The 26,660-nt window shown below is 26.5% G+C and overlaps 1 protein-coding gene across 1 annotated transcript; it reads left to right on the top strand.

The window, feature by feature from the left end:
• Nucleotides 1-23,056: 23,056 nt before the first annotated feature.
• LOC124935649 (probable serine/threonine-protein kinase kinX) lies at nucleotides 23,057-24,618 on the top strand. Its single transcript, XM_047476071.1, has 4 exons — nucleotides 23,057-23,296; nucleotides 23,441-23,656; nucleotides 24,001-24,273; nucleotides 24,340-24,618. Exons 1-4 carry the CDS (start codon nucleotides 23,057-23,059, stop codon nucleotides 24,616-24,618), a joined length of 1,008 nt encoding a protein of 335 aa, XP_047332027.1.
• Nucleotides 24,619-26,660: the final 2,042 nt, after the last annotated feature.

The raw sequence follows: 26,660 nt of genomic DNA, 5'->3' as shown, positions 1-26,660 counted from the left end.
TATAATGGAACCCATATTTAACGATAATAAATATAACAATATATTATATATAAAATGACACTAATGATTATTCTGTATAAAAAAAATAATTATTTTGAATAATATACTTATGTTAAAAAAATAATAATATCATGTATAAACAAAACATTATAAATTCATGATAAATAGAATGTAATATTTTTTCCAAGCAATTTCCTATTTAAAAAAAATAAAAGATAAATTTTTATTTAAATTACTAAATTCACCTTAAAAATATTATGGAAATCTAAAAAGCAAAATTTGTACATATATCCTTGTTACCTCACAAGTATTACTTTGTATACATATCTTCAAAACAAAGTATATTTTAATAAAATTAGGGTATTTAAATTAATTTGATTATGTCATCAAAATAGTTATTTTAGAAACCATGATTATTGTTTTTAAAAAGATTATTCTTGAATAAATTAATTAATAGAAATATAATTATTATGTATATATATGTATCATTATTTATTAAAAACAAATATAAAATTAAAAATAATAATATTTAATCTAATAAATTTGAAAAGAATTAAAAAAATATGTTAAAAAAATATAAGAGTTAATATATATATATATATATAATAAATATAAATAAATATATATATAATAAATATAAATAAATAAATATATATATATAATAAATATATATATATATATAATATATATATATATAATAAATATATATATATATAATAAATATATATATATATATAATAAATACAGAAGTTGTAGTCAATAAGATAGGATCATAAAAACACTTAACCATTCAATGTAAAATGATTTTCAATGATGGTTATCTAGTTATAGAAGCGATCCCATAGACTTTCGCTTTCATTTCCGCTTCCGCGCCTCTTCAAACTTGTAATCATGGTAAAATCTTGGTTTCTTTAATCATGAGGGACTCCTAAGCACACGAATTTTTATAAATAAAAAATGGAAAACTTGTTATTTAACAGTGTAATATAACTTATATGCCCGTGTAACTATGTATTTATTTCGCCTTTTCAATTTAAACTTGCCTATATATATAATATATAATATACCCTCCCTTTTCTTATTTATTTTAGATATTCATACGATTGAGTCCTTGGGATTCGAAATACTCAATCTATTTTTTTATTCAAATATAATCATATCCACGACCCGTATTAGTACCCATTTATACTCATACTAAGATACAAATCAACTGCCGTCGACCCGACATTTAAGTAATTTAAGAATTAAACATTATTATTATTATTATTAATATATATATATATATTAATATTAATGTAAAAGAAGACCAATAGTCAAACTAATTCAATTTTTTTATTCAAATATATTCATATCCGCAACCCGTACCTATTTATACTCACACCAAGATCCAAATCAACCAGAATCTCGACCCAACGTTTAGAAACAATTTAAGAATTAAGTATTATTATATATATATATATATATATATATATATATATATATATATATATATTAATCTTTAAATATCATTTGGGAAAAAAACTTCTTATAAATTAAAACCATAAATTAAAACCATGTGTATAAAAACTTGTTGACCAAAAAATAAATAAGAAGTTGGGATATTAGTTGATTGATATTTTAGAGTGGTGAATATTGGTTGTTATATGTAATTTAATTTTAAAAGAAGAGATACTAGTTTCAAGAGTAATATACAAGTCAAATTACAAGATTTGGGACGATAAAAAAATCAATTAAATTATGAATAACCAATAAAAAATCAATTAAATTATGAATAACTTACTTCTTGAATTTTCAGTTATCCACATTATAGAGAAACCTAAACGCAAAGAGAAATATTTTATTTTTTGTGTTGTGTTGAGTTCATTTTATTTTATCTATTTTCCTCTTTGAAGTTATTTTTTTTATTAGCACTTTATATATAATAACCATTTCTTAACTAAAGATGGTGTGATGCATAAATTAATTCTATTTTACAATGGTGTAATATGCCATAGGTAACAATATTAGGGGTGAGTCAATATAGTATATCTTAATTTTTTATACATACCTAGGGACGGATCTATGTAGGGCTCGTGTGTGCTTGAAGTCCACCCCGAAACAAAAAATTACGGTTCAAATTTGACAATATCCGCTAATTTCTTTAAAATTTTTAATATAATTCACTGTTGGTTTATCTATTATTAAAAAAATGATAAAACTTACCTTTATCTACTTGTTTTATTTAGAATTTTCTCGTTATTTTTTTAAGCCCACTCCAAATTTTTTTTTAAATCGCTCCAAAAGTTTTGGTATTGGAGAATTTATACATTTATCGTACATTGATTTCAATATACCTTAATTTCGGTACGATATTTATATATACTCCTTATATCTAAAAAACATACTCTGACAATTTGATTTCACACATTTTATAGTTAAAAGTGAGGAATCAAAGCATTTTTTGCCTCGTCGTCTTGTTTGTTAATATGGTTTAATTTTTATCACTACTACTTGTTTCGTAGAGTGAATTCAATTTACATTTTTTTAATAAGTGGGGTTTCAACCCATTAATACTTCCAATAACGGTTAGAATCTCAACTTTTCAGTACTTGCATACCTCGGTTGATTGTATTTTCCATCAACCAAGTTTATTGTCTTCTTTTCAAAATATTCCCATAATATACTCGTATCCTGTTTTGAAGTTATAGACAGTTTTGGTTTTAAAGATGTTCTTACTCTTTTTTGAGTCGTGCACTGTTAGAAAAATAAATATTAGAGAAATTAATAGGTCAAATTTTGGTCTCTCTTATGATTTTTTTAGTATCGGAAGGTGTCTTGTTTTTCTTTCTATCACTTAGATTTGAATTTATATTACGTTTTGTTTGGTCAGGTATTATGTTTAGCCGGGTCGATTTTTTTGTCCCGAATTTTTATAGTCCGATTAATACTCTTAATCGTCAGTGGATCGTTTGTTGCTCAAACCATCTGATTGTGTTGGTGATTCTTTCCTGAGTCCGTGTTCGTCCCCTTCTTAGTAGCAAAAGAGACAAAATAATCGGATCTAGAGTTATTTTTCATTTTTCAATAAGAAGTTACTCGATTTGATCTTTCATATGGAGGACCTTTTACAGGTATCCTCCCATAATTTGTATAAATTTCTCACTATTTCGGTCATATATGTAGATGGTCCATTTTCATTTTCCAGGACTTTTTTCAACGTTGCTTACCAACTCTCGTTTAAAAATAATTTTAATCGTTGCTCAAAATCTTTGATAAAGATTCTTTCGACACTGTTTCATTGGTTCGTTCGGCTTACTCTACAACAACCGTCATCATTCAAGAACTCAAATGAGTTCGTCTTTGGAGAAATCCTCAATAAATAGCATAATCGTTGGATTATTTCTTTTGGGAGTTTTAATTTTAAAAATTATTTATATAATTTAATATTTAGATCATCAACTATTAATTTTGATTTTGTAAACGTTATCTTGTTTGTATTATGATTAGATATTTTATTATTAGCTAATAATAATCATCCAATCGTACTTCTTAAATCTTTTTTAGAGGGCTTTCGGATAGTTTGGTACCGGCTCCGGTTACTATTTAATTTTCATTATATAAATGTTATTTGAAGTTAATTAGCATGTAGTCCGTGCATTTATATGAATAATGATATAAAAACCGTGAAAAAAAATTACGGTAAAAATGTGATAGCATTAATTTTATTTTTAACCATTTTAAGTTTATGGGCGGGTCAACCCACAATCCGACTCAAATATTCATTTACTTTCACATATATATCCAAATTAACCACAACTCTCTACCCGGCAATCCAGACACGTTGAAAATTAAGCATCATTATATATCTATATATTTAATTTTATTTTTAACCGTTTTAAGTTTATGAATGGGTCAACCCACAATCCAACCCAAGTATTCATTTACTCATATATATATATATATATATATATCTAAATTAACCATATATATATTAGTATTAAATTTGGTGTTGAATTTAAAATATAAAATCTTATTAGTTTAGTTGGTTAAAGCATTGTACTTGTTTTGGTTAGGTTGCAAGTTCGAAACATACATATATTATTTTTAATTTTATTTTTAACCGTTTTAAGTTTATGGACGGGTCAACCCACAATCCGACCCGAGTATGCATTTACTTTCACATATATATCCAAATTAATCCAACAATATAAAAACTTTGAAAATTAAGCATCATATATAAATATATATATATATATATATATATTATATATATATTCATTATACAAAAATATTATGAATTAGTTATATAATAAAATAAAACAATAACCAATATAATAATAAATACTATTTAGTATTTAATATTTAATGATAGTAAATATAACAATATATTATATAAAAAATAATGATTATTTTTAATAATATACTTATGTTAAAAAATGATAATATCATGTATAAACAAAACATTGTAAATTTATTTAATTAATTGTACTGTAATAATGTTAATTTAATTGTTTTAATTACATGATAAATATAATGTAATAATATTGTTTTCAAGCCCTTAATTTCTTATTAAAATTAAATAAAAAAATCGTTTAATTTAAATTAGTAAATTCACCTTAAATATCAAGATCATAAAAAGATTATGGAAATCTAAAAAGCAAATTATGTGCATATATCCTTGTTAACTCAAAAGTATTATACTTTGTATGCATACCTACATATCAAAGTATATTTTAATAAAATCAGTGCATTCAAATTAATTTGATTATTTGTCATCAAAATAGTTATTTATCAATGAATGGCTGATTGTTTTTTTAGAATTTGTGAAATATTGAGGTGATTATATGTAATATAATAATAATAATAATCTTAAATTTAAAATGCTCCTATCGGGAAGCGCACACGATTAATTTGGATACTTACGTGAGACAATATAAATAATTGAGTGGAATTTTTATCATAAACCAGACAATAAATTAATGAGTAGGAATAGAAGTTATACTAAATGTCTTTTATTTAATTATTATTTTTATTTAAAAAAATATATATTAAAACTTAATGAATACATAATTTATTATTAAACTTAAAAATAACAATATAAAAAGTCATTTATCTTCTTAATTCTATTTATTTTATTATATATATTATTATATAATATATATATATAATAATCTATTTAAATAAAAAAAATATTATTATTGGTCACCTTTTCATATATAAATATATATATATAATTTTATTTATATTAATAATATTATATATATATATATATTAAATAAATAAAATTAAATAAATAAATAAATTAAATTAAATTATTATTTGTCACCTTTTTATATTAATATTTTTAATTCTCTCCATATTTATTAGATATATTATTATTTTAACCCCTTATTTTTTATTTAAGTTTTTAAGTTTTAATATTTTTTTCTTCAAAATAGATTTTTATTTTTATTAAATAGTTATATATATATTAATAATTATATTTTTATAAATTATTTTATAATATATATATATATATTAAATATTAATGAATGCATAACTAATTATTAAATAAAAAAAAGTAGTATATGAAAAATTATTTATCTTTTTAATACTATTTTATTATATATATATATAATAAACTTAGTGAAAAAAAAATATATTTTAAAAATAAAAATATATTTTAAATATATTAAAATAATAATTATTTATTAAATATTTTTTGATTGTTAGTCATATAAATTATACATGCATACAAAAAAAAAAATTATAAATATAAATCAAAAGGTCTCGTGGTTGAAGTGTTCATATTACATTATGGAGAACATGGTTCAAATTTCTTTAGACACAATTTTTAAACTATTAAAAAAACATGAATTAATAATATGTGAAATAAGAACATTGGTTTATCGAAGTAAGGAAATGGTTGGATGCGAAATGTTATTGAGGATTAAAATATGCGAATGTTTAAAATATGTGATAAAATTAATGGTTGGGTAAATGACATTTACAATATGGAATGAGATGGTTTAGAGTTTATTGATTTGATCGAAATGAAAGTGTTAAGTCACGAGATTAGAAGTGGATAAAAATATGGAATAAGATGGTTAGTTAGTCGAAGTGAGGATAAGTCAGTCAAGTTGTTTATTGTAAAATATGTGAGGATTGGGTTGTTTGACTGAAGTGATAGTAAAGTCTCGAAATGAGAGGTTGATTGAGATTGATGGGGATAAAAATATGAAATGAGATGGTTGGTTACTCGAAGTGAGTATGCCACACAATAAAGGTCGATCAGGATTGGTGGGCCAAAGTGAAGGTAAAAGAGATTGTTAATGTATCAAAGTGAAAATTTAAGGTTACACTGTATGAGAGGTCTGATTATGGTGGATAAATGTGGAATGAGATGGCTGGTTAGTCGTGTGGGGATAAGTAAGTCGGGTTGTTCATTGTAAAATATGTGAGAAGATGGATTATTTGACTGAAATGAAAGTAAAGTCTCAAGATAAAAGAACGATTAAGTTTGGTGGATAAAAATGTGAAATGAGATGGTTGATTAATCAAAGTAATTAAGGTCATGCGATGAGAGGTTGATTAAAGGGATTGATGGGTCAAAGTGAGGGTAAAAAGGTTGGTAATTTTGGAGATGGTTGATTTGACCGAAATGAAAGTGTGTAAAGTCACAGTATCAGAGGTTGAATAGCGTGTGGATAAAAATGGAATGAAACAGTTAGTTAGTTAGTTGAAGTGGAGATAAAAAAAGTCAGGTTTATATTGTAAAATATATGAGGAGATGAGTCACGAGATAAGAGGTTGATTGAGGATTGGTGGGTTAAAGTGAGGGTAAAAAAGAGATTAGTAATGTTTGAGATTTTTAAAATGTGATGAGACATATGAGAAGATGAGTTATTTTACCGAAATGAATAAAATATAAAATGAGAGTGTTTTATTTTTTATTTTAATATATTATTCATGATTTACTAAAAATTTATACATTGAATACATATTTTAAAATTATTATATTTTTTATAATGAATTTATTTTATTTATATTTTTATCCGTGTGCATCACAACAAATTTAAGAGAAGTGATTGGAGGATGAAATTTAGAAAAGGAAATGATGTGGCACAATCTGATTGGATGAAAAAAAAATTATCTTTCTTTCTTTATATTTTTATTTTTTTCAACTAATGATGTGTTGCACATCATTCTCTCTATTATTCTCTCTCCAATTTTCTTCCTCTATATTCATCTAATAATACTTTATTTATTTTTACGAATCGAAATTAAAATGATAAATGTTTGAAAAATAAAGTCTTAACCCTTTTTTCACATCATATATTAAATATTATGACATTTTTTTGGGTCTATTACCATTAAAATTACTTATGCAAACAATTTATCTATATATATAATGATGCTTAATTTTCAAAGTGTTTGGATTATCGGGTCAAAAACTGTGATTAATTTGAATATATATGTGAAAGTAATGGATACTTGGATCGAATTGTGGGTTGACCCATTCATAAACTTAAAACGGTTAAAAATAAAATTAAAAATGCTATATTTATATTTTTGAACTTACAACCTAACAAAACAAGTACAACTCTTTAACCAACTAGGTTAATAAAACTTTATATTTTAAGTTCAACATCAAATTTGATGAATGTGGGATATTTTTAACAATATAAGTTCAACTTTATAATGATGCTTAATTTACAAAATGTCTAGATTGTCGGGTCGAAAACTATGGTTAATTTGGATATATATGTGAGAGTAAATGGATACTTGGGTCGGATTGTGGGTTGACTCACCCATAAATTTAAAACGGTTATGTATATTTTGAACTTGCAACCTAACAAAGTAAGTACAACCTTTAACCAAGTGTGATTGGATGTGGTTTGCAGAGGGATAATGGGCCGATAACAATTGAAAGTGGTTAAAAAATATAAATCAAATATTTGATTGACCAAAGTGTGAAGTCACGGTGCTAAATATTAAAAAATATGAATCAGATATTTGATAGACCAAAGTGAACATGAAAGATCACGAGATGAGAGATTCATTGGAAAAAAATATGTGATAAGATATGTGAGAAAATGAGTTGTTTTACCGAAATGAATAAAATATGAAATGAGAGTGTTTTATTTTTTATTTTAATATATTCTTCGTGGTTTATTAAGAATTTTAAACATTAAATACATATGATTATAGTTTTTTTTAAACTTATTTTGTTTATATTATTATCCGTGCACGAGAATTTTCCTAGTTGTTAAGGATTAATCGATATAGATTCAATCTAATACTAGCAAAAAGTTCGTGCGTTTGCACGGAGCTAAGTTAACACATATATTAATTAAAAAATATGTAAAAAAATGAAAATTAAAAAAATTACATTTTTTGTTTTTTTCCGTCTTAATAAATTATCGTGTTCGTCAAACGACCACTAAATGCTTGTAGTTGTCCACGCTAATTAAATCTACCATTCAAATAGATTCCTTTGTGTTATTTTTTGAGATTCTAATATCAATAGATATTATAATAGTTAGTCTAAGTTGTAAATATAAAAAAAATATAAGATGAAATAATAAGTGGAATGAATATCGATAATTAGACAATTATTACTACATTTTTTTAAGGTTGTAAGGATCGTAATTAGACACAACACGAGAAATAAGAAGTTTTAATTTCTCAAAATTTATGACTATAAATATCAATTAAAAGTCCTACCAATTTGAGACTATAAATATCAAACAAAACTCTTATTCATAGTGTCGATTCAATCAAAATTTATCCAAATTAAATTACATAGATCAATAAATACGATTGAAATTATCATCCATCTGATAAGGATTTAGTGGTTTTGCAAATTCAAACAATAAAATTGATGTTCGAAATTTCTCTTTTTATGTTCTTGTAGATAATTTCATTTTAAATGAAATAGATGAAAAAGTAGTAAAAAATGAAAAAGGCTAAGAGTTTAGTAACCTTCTCAATAAACATCTTATTATTTCAATTTCAAATCACCAAAATATAGAATATAGACAAGAAAAATAAATAAATTTATTACCAAATGGAAAGACAAATACATATATAAATACCAAAATAAAGTAGATACTGAACATCCAGCAATATAACATTAAAGTTAAAATATGACAAAAAAAATAATAATAAAAAAAAATAAAGTATCCATTGTTTATGGATTTATTTGTACCACCTAAATAATTTGTCTAAAATTTTGTAAAATGAAACTCATTTTTTTTGGGTGTTGAAATTCTTATAATTCAATTTCCACAATATTTACATTAATTAGTTATGAATTATGGCTGAAATAAACTGAAGGGGTTTGTTTTATTTGATGTTAATTATTTGGATAAATTATTAATATATATAAATGGAATGTTATAATAATATTTATTATCCGTTAATTTTATTTTCATTAATTAGTTATAAATTAGAATTAAACTAAATAATTTATTTTATGTATGTGAGGTTATAATAATATTTATTATCCGTAAAGTATATATTTTTATAATTTAAATTTCTTAAATAATTTTCATAATTAATATTAATATTTAATACAAATCTCAATAATTATAGATGACTTTTTAGATGAGAAGGGTTTATTTTAGTTGAATTTATTTATAAATAATCAAATTATTTAGATGAAATATTTAATAAAAAAATATTAATATATATGGATGGTATGTTATATTTATTAAGTTTATTTTTACTAACATTTTTTCTTTAAAAATAGGAGTATAAAAAACAAAAGTATTACAATAAAAATAAAAGTTGCACAATAAAATTAAATTTATAAAACACATTATTATTTCAATAAAAATAGGAGTATTAAACAAAATACTTGATTTTAATTATTTCAAGTTAGTTTATACATATGAATATATAAATCTAGAGCTAAACACAATTATCTTAAAATTAAAGTATTTTAAGTGAACAAACATTTGAAAATACAATAGCTTGCATCCAAAAGTATAATGGCCTACAATGACTTAAAGTACCTAAAACAAACCAAACAAAATTAGAAATAATACAATAAAAAAACCAAAATATCCTTTTATAAACGAATTTTATGATAAAATGATCAAAATTTCACTAACTAATAATTTTTTTATACTTAATATATATGATAGCTGAAACCCTTATTATTCTTTCAGTTTTTTATAATTAATATATATAATATTTTAGATGAGAATTATTAGATTTACTTTTAAAATAATTAATAAAAAAATATTTATATATATATATATATATATATATAAGTATATATATATAAAAAAGTAACCGAAATAGAATAATTAATGAAGAAACATTGTTAAGAAATGATGATATATATATATATATATATCTTATTAGACTGTGTTATGATATAATAAAAATAAATAATTAAATAAAAAATAAAAAATTTTAATTTTTTTTTCTAAATTCACATAGACAAAGAATTTTCGGCTTTCTCTTGATTTCAAATCCTTGTCTTCCATTTTTTTTGTGGCCATTTGAAATCCTCTTTACAGATTTTCCTATACATAGCCATCACGTTATTTAATTAATATATATGATAATTTATATAATTAATATATATGATAACTGAAACTCTTATTATTTTTTTCAGTTTTTTATAATTAATATATATAATATTTTAGATGAGAATTATTAGGTTTACTATTAAAATAATTAATAAAAAAATATTAATATATATATAAAAAAAGTAACCGACATAGAATAATTAATGATGAAATTTTGTTAAAAATTAATGGAAATATATATATATATGAATATATATATATATATATATAAAGAAAATACATATAATGATTAAGATCATTTATTTTGGAGAGAGTTTGATGTACATCTCCAACATTTATATATATATAATTAAAATATTAATATTATTTATTAAAATACAATTTTACTTATAATTTATTATAAAATATCTTATTAGACTGTGTTATGAAATAATATAAATAAATAATTAAATAAAAAATAATAATTTTTAAATTTTTTTCTAAATTCACGGAGGCAAAGAATTTTTGGCTTTCTCTTGATTTCAAATCCTTGTCTTATTTCGCTTCCCATTTTTCTTGCGGGCATTTGAAATCTCCTTTACAGATTTTCCTATATATAGTCATCACGTTATCATCTTAAAACAGTAGGTATCTAGCGAGAAGAACAAATAGGATAACATCGCATGACCAAATAATAAATGATGATAGAATTAACAACCTGATATGATTAAATTCAGACTAAATCACTTTATTATTAATATAATAGGAATATATTAAATAGGATAATCAAGACAAATATTATCCAATAATTAGAATAATAAATTAATTAATTAATTAAACAAATATTATAAAATAATGTGAATAATAAATAAATTAATTAAATGTTATAATAAATAATAATAATATTTCAAAAAAAAATTGGAAAATAGTAAAAAATATTAGGCTAAGAATATAGAGATCATATGCATTTTATTTTTTATTTTATTTTATTTTATTAATTAGTCATAAAATTTAATCATTACTCATATTTGACCATATCGGATTCAAAAGAAGATCGATAAAATGCGTATGATGTTATTGCAGCTGCTTGAAACGACCGGATTCAAAAGAAGATCGATGAAATGTGTATGATGTTGTTGTAGGTGCCTGAAACGATCAAATTCCTAATAAAAATTTCAAAATAGTGAACAACAGATTGTTGAAACATAACCTAATACAAATTCAATTATTGAAAACATTATATTAATAGAGAAATTGAGAAGATTACGAGTCGATACAGAGATAACATGCTTGGAGACCGATGATGTTGTTGTAGCTGCCTGAAATGATCAAATTCCTAGAAAAAAATGCAAAACAGTGAACAACGAATTGTTGAAACATAACATAATGCAAATTCAATTATTGAAAGCATGATATTGATAGAGAAATTGAGAATATTATGAGTCGATATGACTATTCTCTCTTCAATTGAACCTTGTTGATCTAAGATTATTTATAAGAGAAAATATTTGGGTGGAGAGGAAGATGAAAAGTCGGGTTGAAATTAATAGATAATTATAATATGATAACTGAAAGTTTTTTTATTTTTGTATATTTTTATATTTAATATTTAATGTTAAATTGAATTAATATAAATATTTTTTTATAATTAATATAATATATTAACTAAAACTCTTATTCTTTTTGCAGTTTTTTTATAAAAATTCAATTAATATATATAATATTTTACAGGAGAGTTATTAGATTTACTTTTAAAATAATTAATAAAAAAATATTAATATATATATATATAAGTATATATATAAAGGAGTAACCGACCTAAAATAATTAATGATTAATAGAATTCATGAAAAACAATTCATAAATGAAGAGAGAGAAATATGAAAAAATACCTTATGATATGAGAATCATTTTGGAGAGAGCGTGATGTACACCCTTAACATTTCAAATTAAGCGTTATTAGATATATATAGATACCTTGTATTCTAAAAACTGAAAACCAAGAAAATGATAATAACCACATTAACTAACATTACCTTCTTTTATTTTCTCATTTTTAGAAGAACGATTAAAGGCAGTCCAATTCTAAAGATTTTATCGATATGTGGATTGTGAATTTCTCTAAAAGACGGTTATATCTTGTTGTTCGAATGTCTTGTAGTTTGATGTCTTTTCATATTCGGTTTCGATTTAAACCACCAAGTAGTGATCTTTACAAAATTCAAGAAAAGGGATGGAGGAAAAAATTGAACATAATTTCATAACAAATTTCCACTATATATCTTTATAATTGATTGTTTTTATGAATTATTTGTTTATTTTTATGTTGGAAACAGTAAAGGATATCTATATATATAATGATGTTTAATTTTCAAAGTGTCCGGAATGCCGGGTCGAAAATTGTGGTTAATTTGGATATATATGTGAGAGTAAATGGATACTTGGGTCGAATTGTGGGTTGACCCGTCCATAAACTTAATACGGTTAAAAATAAAATTAAAAATGTTATATATATGTTTCAAACTCGCAACCTAACAAAAATAAGTACAAATTTAACCAACTAGGCTAATAAAACTTTAGCACCCTCCAATACAATACAATATTAAAACTTTATAACACTACATGGTACCATCTCACTCTAAAACTAGCCAAACAATACAATATTATTTTATTCAGATAGTGAGTATGACATGACATAAATACGAGTTGACACGGTTTAGTTATTTCAAAGACTAAAGAGACAACGACATTGTATTCTCTTAGAGATCCCGACGAAGTACTTTATTTCTTTTTCAAATTAGCTAAATGGAATGGGGACTAGTCATGTTTTTCAATCGACTCCACAACTAGTTAAGGTAGTTCTATATTTTAAAAGATATTGTGATATTTCGAACAAGAACGAGGATTTATTGTTTTGTGTCCTCAATTATAAAGTTTCTAATTTCATTATCAATTAAATTTAAATATGTTTTGGAAAAAAAAAATCTAAAATTTCCTTATATTAATTTTAGAAAAGAATACCATATCTATATATCTATATATAATGATGCTTAATTTTCAAAATATCTGGATTACCGGGTAAAAAACTGTGATTAATTTGAATATATATGTGAGAGTAAATGGATACTTGGGTTGGATTATGGGTTGATCGGCCTATAAACTTAAAACAATTAAAAATGTTATATGTATGTTTTGAACTTGCAACCTAACAAAACATGTACAACTCTTTAATCAACTAAGCTAATAAGACTTCATATTTTAAATTCAACGCCAAGTTTGATTAACGCAGAACATTCTTAACAATATAAGTTTAAATTTTTAACTAACTAATATATATATATATATATATATATATATATATATATATAATGTTGCTTAATTTTTAAAGTGTCCAAATTTCCGAGTTAGAGTTGTAACTAATTTGAATATATATGTGAGAGTAAATGAATACATTGGTCGGATTGTGGGTTGACCCGCCCATAAATTTAAAACGGTTAAAAATTAAAATTAAAAATGTTATATGTATGTTTCGAATTTGCAACTTAACAAAACAAGTACAACTCTTTAACCAACTAGGTTAATACGACTTTATATTTTAAATTCAACGCCAAATTTGATGAACGCGGGACATTCTTAATAATATAAGTTCAACTTTTTAACTAACTAATATATATATATATATAATGATGCTTAATTTTCTAAGTGTCCGGATTGTCGGGTCGAGAGTTGTGGTTAATTTGGATATATATGTGAGATGAATACTTGGTTCGGATTGTGTGTTGACCCGCCCATAAACTTAAAACGGTTAAAAATAAAATTAAAAATGTTATATGTATGTTTCGAACTTGCAACCTAACAAAACAAGTACAACTCTTTAACCAATCTCTATATATATAATGATGCTTAATTTTCAAAGTGTTCGGATTGTTGGGTCGAGACATGTGGTTAATTTAGATATATATATATATATATATATATATATATATGTGAGAGTAAATGGATACTTGGGTCGGGTTGTGTGTTGACTCACCCATAAACTTAAAATGGTTAAAAAAAAATAAAAAATAAATGCTATAGGTATGTTTTGAACTTACAACATAACAAAATAAATACAAGTCTTTAACCAACTAAGGCTAATAAGATTTTATATTTTAATATTAACACCAAATTTGATGAACGCGGGACATTTTTAACATTATAAGTTCAACTTTTTTAACTGAATAATTTATATATATATAATGATGCTTAATATTTAAAGTGTCCAGATTGCTGGTTCGAGATTTTGGTTAATTTGGATATACATGTAAAAATAAATGGATATTTGGGTCGGATTGTGGATTGACCCGTCCATAAACTTAAAACCGTTATGTATGTTTCGAACTTGCAACCTAACAAAACAAGTACAACCCATTAACCAAGTGTGATTGGGATGTACTTTGTCGAGGGATAATAGGTCGGTAACAATTGAAGGGTCGAATTGTGGGTTGACCCGTCCATAAACTTAAAACAGTTTTATATGTTTCTAACTTATAACCTAACAAAACAAGTACAACCTTTAACCAAGTGTGATTGGATGTGGTTTGCCGAGAGGTAATAGGCCGATAACAATTGAAAGTGGTTAAAAAATATAAATCAAATATTTGATTAACCAAAGTGTGAGGTCACAGTGCTAAATATTAAAAAATATGAATCAAATATTTGAGAGACCAAAGTGAACATGAAAGATCACGAGATGAGAGATTCATTGGAAAAAAATATGTGATGAGATATTTGAGAAGATCAGTTGTTTTACCGAAGTGAATAAAATGTGAAATGAGAGTGTTTTATTTTTTATTTTAATATATTTTTCATGATATATTAAGAATTTTAAACATTGAATACATATGATTATAGTTTTTTTTAAATTAATTTTGTTTATATTATTATCCGTGCACGAGAATTTTCCTAATTGTTAGGGATTAATCGATATAGATTCGATCTAATATACCTTGTATTTTCTCATTTTTAAACAACGATTAAAGGCAGTCCAATTCTAAAGATTTTATCGATATGTGGATTGTGAATTCCTCCAAAAGACGGTTATATCTTATTGTTCGAATGTCTTGTAGTTTGATGTCTTTTCATATTCGGTTTCGATTTAAACCACCAAGTAGTGATCTTTACAAAATTCAAGAAAAGGGATGGAGGAAAAAATTGAACATAATTTCATAACAAATTTCCACTATATATCTTTATAATTGATTGTTTTATGAATTATTTGTTTATTTTTATATTGGAAACAGTAAAGGATATCTATATATATAATGATGCTTAATTTTCAAAGTGTCCGGAATGCCGGGTCGAAAATTGTGGTTAATTTGGATATATATGTGAGAGTAAATGGATACTTGGGTCGAATTGTAGGTTGACCCGTCCATAAACTTAATACGGTTAAAAATAAAATTAAAAATGTTATATATATGTTTCAAACTCGCAACCTAACTAAAATAAGTACAAATTTAACCAACTAGGCTAATAAAATTTTATATTTTAAATTCAATATCAAATTTGATAAATTTGAAACATTTTAATAATATACGTTCAACTTTTTTAACTAACTAATCTAATTTTCAAAGTGTTTGGATTGTCGTGTATAAGTTCTACTTTTTAACTAACTAATATATAATGTGATGCTTAATTTTTAAAATGTTTAGATTATCGGGTCAAAAGTTGTGGTTAATTTATATATATATGTGACAGTAAATTAAAAATGCTATTATATTTTCACCGTAATTTTTTTTTTTTGATTTTTATATTATTACTCGTGAAAATACACTAATTCTTTCAATTAAGCTAAAGAATGTGATTTTCTCGTTACGAAGGTGCTTTAGCTTGCAATCAATTCCAAATAAGTCAATTCAAGAGATTATAAAAAAAATAGATATGAAAATATAAGAGTTTTGTATTAATAAAATATTATAAATATAAGAGTTTATATCAATATAATAATTTTATACATTACAATAGAAGATAGAAATGCTTTCAAGAGATTTAGCATATGGTTCGTAGAGATTATTAAAAGACTTAAATTATTTATTATTACTTATAATTCTCCTTTTATTATCCACATAATGAATTGTTAACTCTTTCGAGTCTTACTCTGTATAGTTTTTCAGTGTTTTCTTGCTCAACATAATCAGATTTTCTTGTAGTGTCTTTGATTCATCGTCCATCTTCTACACCGTTATTGCATCCATAATTAATGACAGTCTGATTTGGAGTTCCTACATACATCAAAACCGCAATTTAAAGTTTGTTTGGTTTGAGAATTTATTATGAATTTAATTAGTTAACATGTTTCATTTATAAAAAAGATAGAGATTATAACAAAAAAAATTAGAGAATTTTTATAAATATTATATAGATTTTATATGTGCTATCAAACATGGAAGAAAGTGTTTAATTAAATGATGCCAAATATTTAGTCAGTCTAGATGATAATTAAGATGGAATTAGTTATTATATATTTACCTGTTTTTAATATAGTATATTACTCATATAATTAATTTGTATATCAAAATGTGTCTCTTTATTTTATAAAAAATAATAATTTGATTTTTAAAAGAAATATATATTGTAAAATGGGTCAATAACAAAAATAAATTGAATATTAATATAAGTGGAACATAGCGATGAAAAAGCATTGTATTAAATTGATGTAGTTAAAGAACAATAACGACTATAGTTAGACCGTCGCTAATTCATCCATTGTTGCTTAGTGTAATTTTAACTTTTAAGTCCAAAACAAATTTTGACCCATATTTTGATTGATAATTATAAATATTTATGAATATGAATTTATTTGAGAAAATGGAAAATATTAATTAAAAGTTAAATACCCAAATAGATATAGTGAGAAAGAAATGGAAAGATGAGTACCAATTTGAATATGATGAGGCCGATGGCTAACTTTGGAGATAGAACGAGGAAGAGAAGCATTGTGTGATGAACTGGTGGCAAATAAATCAAAATTGGTTGTTGATTCATTACAAATAGTGTTCATCCACCTTACAAGAGGAGCCGAGACAGAATGATGAGTAACAATTGGAGAAGGAGAGGAAGAACATGTTCTACTCCTTTTTCTCGGCCTATAAACAACATTGTTTTCACGGTGCATTCTCGCCATCATCACATGCCAATGGTTTTTCACTGCATTGTCTGTTCTACCCGGCAAATGTTTAGCGATTATGGCCCATTTGTTACCGTATTGTTGTTGTGCCAACACTAACGTATGTTCTTCCGCCTCTGAAAATGTTCCTTTATTTACTTTTGGATCAAGTTGATTAAACCATCTCAATCTACAACTTTTTCCTATATTTTTATTTAAACAAGTTTATCTCAATGACAATTTTGTCGCAAAAAAGATAAAATTAGAAATAAAGAATAAAAAATGTTTACCTGATCGACCTTCAAGTTTCTCGGCTATGAAGTTCCAATTATGTGGACCATTATCGGCAACAAGTTGCATGAGTTTTGCATCTTCTTGTGACCTCCAATGGCCTCTGCTGCATAACTTAGTATGTTCTCTTATCGTTTCATTTTCATTAAGAAAGTGGTTTTCATCGTCGTCGTCAATGGGCGGTTGGTTTAAGTCGAATTGTTTTCTTTTCAAACCATTAGTTCTTTCACCGAGAATGAGTTCTCTCATTTGGCCTGATAGTTCTAGAATGTTCATATTTTCATTAACCATTATTCACTATTAATCAAAGTTTGTTCATATGATAAATAGAGAAAACAATAAAGAAATAGAGAGCAACACATACAATTGACAACTCCAAATTTAGGTTGAGAAATTGGGATGGTTTCTTTGGGATCTCTTCTCTTTTCTCTTTTCTCTATCTTCCTTGATGTTGTAGAATACTAGAATAAGATTGTCTATTTATATAGGTTATCCTTCCTTTTCTTTTTACAAAAAAAAAAAAAATTATCAATTAATTAAGTTAAGGGCCTCTCTTTACCCTTGTTCCTTGCACTGAATAAGTGAGTGAAAGAGTTATATAAAAAAAATGAGCTGTTTTGAGAATTTGGTTTTCAATTAAAATTATATTTGTTAAAAACAATATTAATTATAATATGAAAAATAATGTAAATATTGATAGACAAAAGAGATTTGTATAATAAATAAAATAAAACTCACAATATAATTTGAAGAGCTATTGATAGATAAAACATAAATTAAAAAGAAATATGAGCTATTGAGAATGATGTGTTTTAATATGATTTAATGAAGTTTTATATGAAGTTTTAACTTTAAATATGTTTTTAATTGAAGTTTTGATTTAGGTCTGGTTTAATTATAGTTATTTAAATAATCATAATCAATAACTAAAAAAATATTGCATCACCCACTTTACTTTATTACATCATTCAATTCATTAAACAAAATATTAAAATATTTTTTATTTTATATTTTATCATTATATATTAATATCTTTTAAGTTTTTTTAACTAAAAATAATTACTAAATTCTTAAAATTATCATCAATCATTATTTTTCAAATAACCAAATTTTCTTAATAACTCTAATCAAATAACCCTTAATTTTAAAATAACAGGATTTTTTAAATAACCAAGTTTTCTTATTAACTCTAATCAAATAACCCTTAATTTTAAAATAACAAGATTGTGTTTTTGAGTGCATTGACCAATTATACTGTAACTTTTGAATAATCTTGCCAGATTTTTATGCAATTTTAACTAGTCAAATATTGTTTTAGCTTCTAGAAAAGTTTTTACCAAATAAATATTAATATTCTTTTGAATTTCAATTAGTTGAATAACTAGCATAATATCAATGTAATTTATTTGATTTTTTCTTTTTCTCTTTAATGATCAAATTGATTTGTGTGTGAAAATGATAAAATTGATATATATATATATATATATAAATAAATAAATAAAGAAAGAAAGGGTGTAAATTATTAGGTAGGTTGAAAATAACTTATATAATTACGATGAATTAATGTGTGATTAAATTTAAAATAAATATTCGTAATTTTACGATAATTTTATGTTTTTTTTAGATTTATATCAATATTCTTATTTTATTCAAACGACTTTAATTGAATAACAATTCGACAGATTTTATTTTTAATTATTTTTGTTATATTATTTAAAATTATTAATTGTTTGTTTTATTATTTGAATTTAATTATAAGTTATAAAATCAAGGTGATTTTTAAAATAGTCTAATTAATTTGATGTGATTTTATATATATATATATATATATATATATATATATATATATATATATATATATATATATATATATATATATATATATATATTATTAACATTTTTTGTTATAATATTATTATTTATTCAAATTCAAATTTTAAATTATTTAATCATAATAATTCGTAAGTTAATTATATATTATTAAAAATAATATAGACATCACTTAAATTTGGGAAACAATCATTATTAATTTTAGCTTAATATTAAATTGATTTAATATCACAATATATTGGTTAATTTCTCGTTCAAGTAGGGTTACATCGCACCGATAAACATTTACTCTATTATATATTTTTCTTTATGATATTTAAAATCTTATTTATTTTAAAGTTTATGATATATTGGGTATTTTACTATAAACTCAATTGTTTAGTTTAACAATTATTTTTCTCATAAAAATCAATAAACAAGTCACTATCAGAATCACTCTGGTCACTTTAACTATGAGTAGATTATTATTAATGTTATAATATTAATAAATATGTTTTTGTTAAAATAAAATATAATTAATAGATATATTATAAAATTCTAGGTTTATAAGTTAGATAGAATTATTGTAATACAACTTTTGTGTAATGCTGATCAACTATATTTTACTTTTCTCATATATTTTTTTTGTGTGTGAATGAAAGATCAAAATGAATGGAGATACTTTCAAAATATATAATATATATAGTTACGAAAACATTAATCGGTTAAATAATAAAGTTATGATAGAAAACTTGATGTTTGACCTCCAATAACTCATAACTCGATGGAAAACTAATTTTTTTAACAAACACGGAGTTTATAATGTTTAGATGAGATTCTTATAATATATAAATAAAGGATTTTTTTATTAGAAAGGAAGACAAAGTAACTACAAAACTTGCTTTTTCTTTTTTCTTTTTTCTTTTTGTTATGACCATCTTTCTTCCATAATTTTCCATCAAATCTACAATATAATCGGTTACTTGTATCTAGTATTGAGTCTACAATATTATAGTTATGTTGAGAAGGGAGACCAACTAGATGATTGTGCTAATTTCTTTAAAAATTAAATTATAATTTATGAGAAATGATTAGGTGAGAGAATTTTGTGAGGGAATTTAGTGAGGAAATGATTTGGCATAATCTTATTAGCTGAAAAAATCAAATAATTTCTCTCTTTTGGCATTCCCTCACCAAATTCTCTCACCAAATTTCCTCTCTCTATCACTCCTCATAATTTATATATAAAAAATATTGAACCAAATATATTTATTTATAATAATTATAATATTGGACCTTGAACAGCAACCCAAGTTCCAGTATGTGAGTGTAAATAGTTCGAGTCGTTGATTTACAGGTTTACCCATCCTTGAAATTTTGATTGGTTCATTATAAATAGTAAAATTAAAATTGACATATATAAGTCTTAAACCTATTGATTTTATCTTATCAATGCAAAATTCTAACCAACTAATTTAAATAATTATAACTAAATATAAAAATTATTTAAAAATTTATTATATTGTGATGATTTTAAGGAAGTGGAGTTTTTTTTAAAAAAAATTTAAAGAGTATTAATATATAATGATAAAAAATTAAATAAAAAATATTTTAGTATTTTAAGTAATGAGATGGGGAATTTTGAAGAAATGACCCTAATAACATGCCTAAATGCGTATGTGTGGGGACATAATTTAAATAGCGTTGGTGACCCTCTTTTTTTTAATGACAATTATACCCTTGCGTAACGCAACTCCAGTTGCGTGACGCAACCAAAACCCTATAAAATCATAAAAAAAATTCATTTTTGATTCATTTTCTCTCTCAACTAGGTCTTCCGCCATGAACCCTAATGACGGAGAAGACTTTCTCTTCTTTTTCATCGCCGAAGAACCAATTGAAGAGGCACCGTGGACCATTCCACTATATTCGATGGCCTAGAGCGGCGAAGAACTTCCAACGGCGAATTGCGGCTCCAACGGCGAACGACGACGGCCGAAGCTAAAATTTCCACTATATTCGTTTATATTTTGTGTTGATTTCGTTTACATATGATTGTTTGTGTTGATTTCCTTTATATATGATTATTTGTGTTGATTTCCTTTACAGAACGTCATTGATTCGCCCTGATTCGTTGAATGCAGGTTGGTTGGTTGGATGCGTCACGCTAGCACGTGTCAAATTTATTTGGATTTTATAAAACCCAAATAAGCCTCGACGACTATTCATGCTCTTTCTCTCTCTCTCTCTCGCACTTGCCTCGACGACGCACCTGCCTCAACGACTCTTCCTGCTTGTCTTCGTCTTATCGTTCATTCATTGACTTCATCAGATTAGTTTTAGTTATGTTGGTTTAGGTTAGGGTTTAGGGTTGCGTCTTACTTGTAAATGGTTCATGCATTGTTTATGTTAGGGTTTAGGGTTGCTTCTTGCTTGCAAATGGTTCATGCATGATTTATGTTAGGGTTTAGGGTTGCTTCTTGCTTGCAAATGGTTCATGCGTGGTTTATGTTAGAGTTAAGGGTTGCTTCTTGCTTACAAATGGTTCATGCATGGTTTATGTTAGGGTTTAGGGTTGCTTCTTGCTTGCAAATGGTTCATGCATGGTTTATGTTAGTTTTTAGGGTTGTGTTTTGCGGTTGCGTCACGCAGGTGACGGTTGTTTCTAGCTATTGACGGTTGCTTCTCCTTTGTTTATATTTGTTGTGAAAGGTTTTCACAAACGTTGTTGTTTTTGTTTTCCCTTTTGTAGATGGTAGACTTCATGCTTTCTGATTTTCCTGGTAGGATTTCATTGAAATCTGTTCTATCCCTAAAAAAATATCTGATAGGTTTGAAGCGCTGGATCGTATGGAGAGGGATCTAAATTTTCCAATTTCAGTATTTATTGAAAGGAGTCCCAGACTTGTTGTTCTTAGGAACAATTTTACATCAGTTGCTACTTCAAAAGGTTAAGGCCAATTCGAATAGGATGATTTTCAACTTGAATGGGGAGGAACATACTTTTGGTATGAAAGAGTACGCTTTGATTATAGGCCTCAACTTCGACAGATTGCCTGAATACAAAGATGAATGCTGAGGTTGTCCACCATTGCTGATAAAATATTTCAAAAGGAATATGACAATTCGAATGCAGGAGTTGGAATCTTGTTTTATGAAATGCACCGATAAGGAAGATGCATGGAAGATCGGGCTGATATGCTTGATTTGCCAATACCTCTTCTCATTTGACCTAAAACGGATTTTAAATGTCAAAATCATCCATATGGTTGAAGATGTTGAAGATTTCCTCCGATTTCCATAGGGAAAGTTGTCCTTCAGATTCACCATGAGGGGTCTTGACCAGGACATTAAACACCATAGGTCCGTATATATGTCCAGGAAAGGGAGTGGAGTTACTAATTCTTTTACTTATAACGTTTATGGATTTGTACTAACACTACAAGTGTGGATCAATGAGGTTATTCAAAACTTTGTCTTTAGATTTGCCACAAGGAAGAATGTTGATGGCCCTTTTCTCCCAAGGATACTATTGTATCAATCTAAAAGGAAGAACACATTTCAGGAGGTACAATCTGCCTTTAATAGCTCTGTGTTGTCTACGATGGAAGAGTCCTCCACGGAGAAGAGTTTGTACAGTGGGGAGGATTTTGAACAAATTGACAATTCATTCGATGATTTATTTGAGTGAGTTACTGATGGGGGGAGAAAGAGAAAGGCTGAATCAGATGAAGATGAAGATGTTGATGAAGATCAAGATGAAGAACCTACTACTGTTCAACCTTCCAAGAGGAAGAGAAAGGTTGAATATGATGATACATCCCCCTTAGCAAAGCAGCCACCAAGCGTCGTAGCCTGCGTCACATTAGTCCCCCATCCGCAACTTCAACACCTCCATCATCACCGGCACCGGCATCTCCTGTTCAGTGTATACGTCATGAGATAAAGAAGGATGTCGAAGAGATAAAGAAAGATGTCGAAGAGATGAAGAAAGATGTCGAAGAGATGAAGAAAGATGTCGAAGAGATGAAGAGAGACATAAGAGACATCAAATTGAATCAATAAAACAACTTTATTCTGTTTGAAAAGATGATTCTCAGTCTAAACAACCAGTTCGCCAACCATGTCACCAACCATGTCACCAACCAGGTAATTCTACAACCTTTTGAGCTTTCACTGGTTGCTACAATATTAGATAAAAAAATGTTCTGTTTGGTTGCTGCATGACGCATCTAATATTGGTCTGCATCTAATTTCTTTTCAATTTTGTAGGAGGAGGAGAAGAAGGTGAATGACATTGGCCTAAATGACATTCTTGATGAAGAAGATGAGGAAAAGGAGAATGAGAAGGTCAATATTGGACCCATTTTGCATGACAGTGTTGAATTGGAGCAGAAGAAGATTGAGAATGAGAATGATCTAATTGAGAAGGATCTGATTGAAGAGAACGTTGAGAATGAGAATGATCCGAATAAGAAGGATCCGATTGAAGAGGAGAACGTTGAGAATGAGAAGGATCCGCCGATAGAGAACATTCTTCAAGAGGTAGTGAATGAGAATGTGAACGTTGAGAACGTTGTTCAAGATCCAATTGAGAACATTCTTCAATAGGCGGTAGTGAATGAGAATGAGAACGTTGAGAACGTTGTTCAAGATCCGATTGAGAACATTCTTCAAGAGGCTCAAGAGGCGGCAGTGAATGAGAAGGAGAACGTTGAGAACGTTGTTCAAGATCCGATTGAGAACGATGAGATGGTGAATGAGAATGAAGAAGAAGAGAAGGTAGTGAAGGCTAATGTAGTGAAGAAAAAGCATCCGTTAAAGAAGACTGTTCAGAAGACTAATGTAGTGAAGGTTAATGCAGTGAAGGCTAATGCAGTGAAGGGCTAATGCAGTGAAGGCTATAAAGAAGATGGGGAAGAAGATAGAGGAAAATGACGAAGAGGAACTGAAAATATGCAATACTCCTCCTAAGAAAATCGTATTGGTCACGAGAAGGAATAGGAGGCCAAAGAATGATCCAAAGTTCACCAACCCTAATCTAAAACTACCCAAGTTAAAAGATCCTATCATCGTCAATCCCCTTCTAAAATATGACGATCAACTTCTGACTGAATTGCACACATGGCTTAAAGATCCAAAAATTGACGGCCAAAAAATTGAGCTCCAAACTTCGTTAGATGATAAGGACTTATTTCGCCGAGTGCTGAAAAGGTTCAACTGGCTGCAAGATCAGGTAAGTAATATTCAATGTTAGAATAATTTCACAATTGCAGATTGTATTTTGAATGTTTTTCTCTCGTGCAGGAAATCGATGTAGGCTGCTTCATTCTGAGAATAAGATCTTTGCTATATCCAAAGACATATAAGAATAATTTCACAATTGGAGATTGATGGCTTCCCAACAGGTTCACTTCTGGTTACTCAAAATTTCTGGAAAGTCGTATTGAGTTTGACATTGAAAACTTTATAGAATACTTCTAGGGCAATGAAAAAAACTTTATGACTAGTTGGAAAGTACGCGATGATATATATATTCCTTTGAACATCAAAGGCGTCCATTGGATACTTTGTGTAGTCCGTCTACAGCAATGGCGCGTAGACGTATATGACTGCGATCCTGGATGTTATGTTAATCTTAATGAATTTGTGCAACCGATGTGCGAAATGATTCCGTGTATTTTTGTTAAGGCATTGTCTAATGAAGAAAAAGTAAGATTTCCTCTACTTTCTCCTGATTCCGTTTTGTCATACACAAGACTTCTAGAGTCAGAAGTCCCCAAAGCAATTAAGAGTGGAGATTGTGGTGTCTTTGTACTAATGTATATAGAGTACTTGACTGCAAACCTGAATCTAGTAGAAATGACCTCACATGAGATGAAAGGTTGGAGAGAAAAGTGGGCGGTCATGTTATTTCATGGACTTGTAGAACCATAGGTTATTTATGAAACTTTTGTAATGATATCAAACTTTTGTAATGTTAATACCAAACTTTTGTAATATGGTTGATGTTATATATGTTATTGTTTATAGGTTCTGCACTAATGTAATAAGCTATTGCGTCAGACATTTGCGTTGAAGTTGCGTCACGTAGTTGCGTCACGTAGTTGCGTCACGCAGTTAAAACCTTTAGCAATTTGTCTTTCTTCACACGCCATAGTATCAGTTGCTTTGGAGATTCAAACAGCCAGCTATAGAAACAGTATTACCAAGACTGAATGCAAACACCAGAAAATCCTTTAAGAAAAAACATTTGTATATGAAAGATATGTTTTCAAGGAGAACTGAAAGTAGGCAAAATTAGAACTACACTACAAAATTAGAACTGAGTCCAGGTATATATCTGAAAATGCACCATGTATTACAAGAACAACATTGATATCCTTGATAGACTACACTTGGTAATAAGTCTACAAAAACAACATTAACACCACAACACTTCACATGGTAATAAGTCTACAAAAACAACATTGATATCCAGAAACAACATTAACACTAACAAGTTCATTCTAAGCTAATGGCTCGTACATTTGAGATGATGGCTCGTACAGTTGAGATGATGGCTCGTACAGTTGTGATGATGATGACTCATACAGTTGAGATGATGATGGCTCATGCTACTGAGATGATGATGGCTCATGTTGCTGAGATGATGATGACTCATGCTGCTGAGATGATGCTTTTGCTCTTGCAGTAGATGGTACATGCATCACTGCTTTGCATGTTGCCCTATTGTGTTCTAGACTGCACATGAGTTGCATCATCTCGGGACCTTACGAACCTCACCTTGGGATGTCCTACGTTTAGTTTATGGCCGACCTTTCTTAACCTTCACATGTGGTTTTAGACACACGCGTTGTTTGATAATATCGGGAACATCCCAATTCTCTTCATCACCAACCAGATAACATGTCTCCACATATGCATTCAAC

Source organism: Impatiens glandulifera, chromosome 1 (genome assembly GCF_907164915.1).
Source record: "Impatiens glandulifera chromosome 1, dImpGla2.1, whole genome shotgun sequence".
Lineage (NCBI taxonomy): Eukaryota > Viridiplantae > Streptophyta > Magnoliopsida > Ericales > Balsaminaceae > Impatiens > Impatiens glandulifera.
This window is presented reverse-complemented; position numbering and strand designations above follow the sequence as displayed.

Excerpts from the sequence above, each read along its gene's own strand:
- LOC124935649 (XM_047476071.1), top strand. The coding sequence starts at position 23,057 with ATGAGGGGTCTTGACCAGGACATTAAACACCATAGGTCCGTATATATG. Across the intron at positions 23,657-24,000 it reads ACCGGCATCTCCTGTTCAGT|GAGGAGGAGAAGAAGGTGAA; the intron begins GTATACGTCATG and ends TCAATTTTGTAG. Across the intron at positions 24,274-24,339 it reads TAGAGAACATTCTTCAAGAG|GCGGTAGTGAATGAGAATGA; the intron begins GTAGTGAATGAG and ends ATTCTTCAATAG.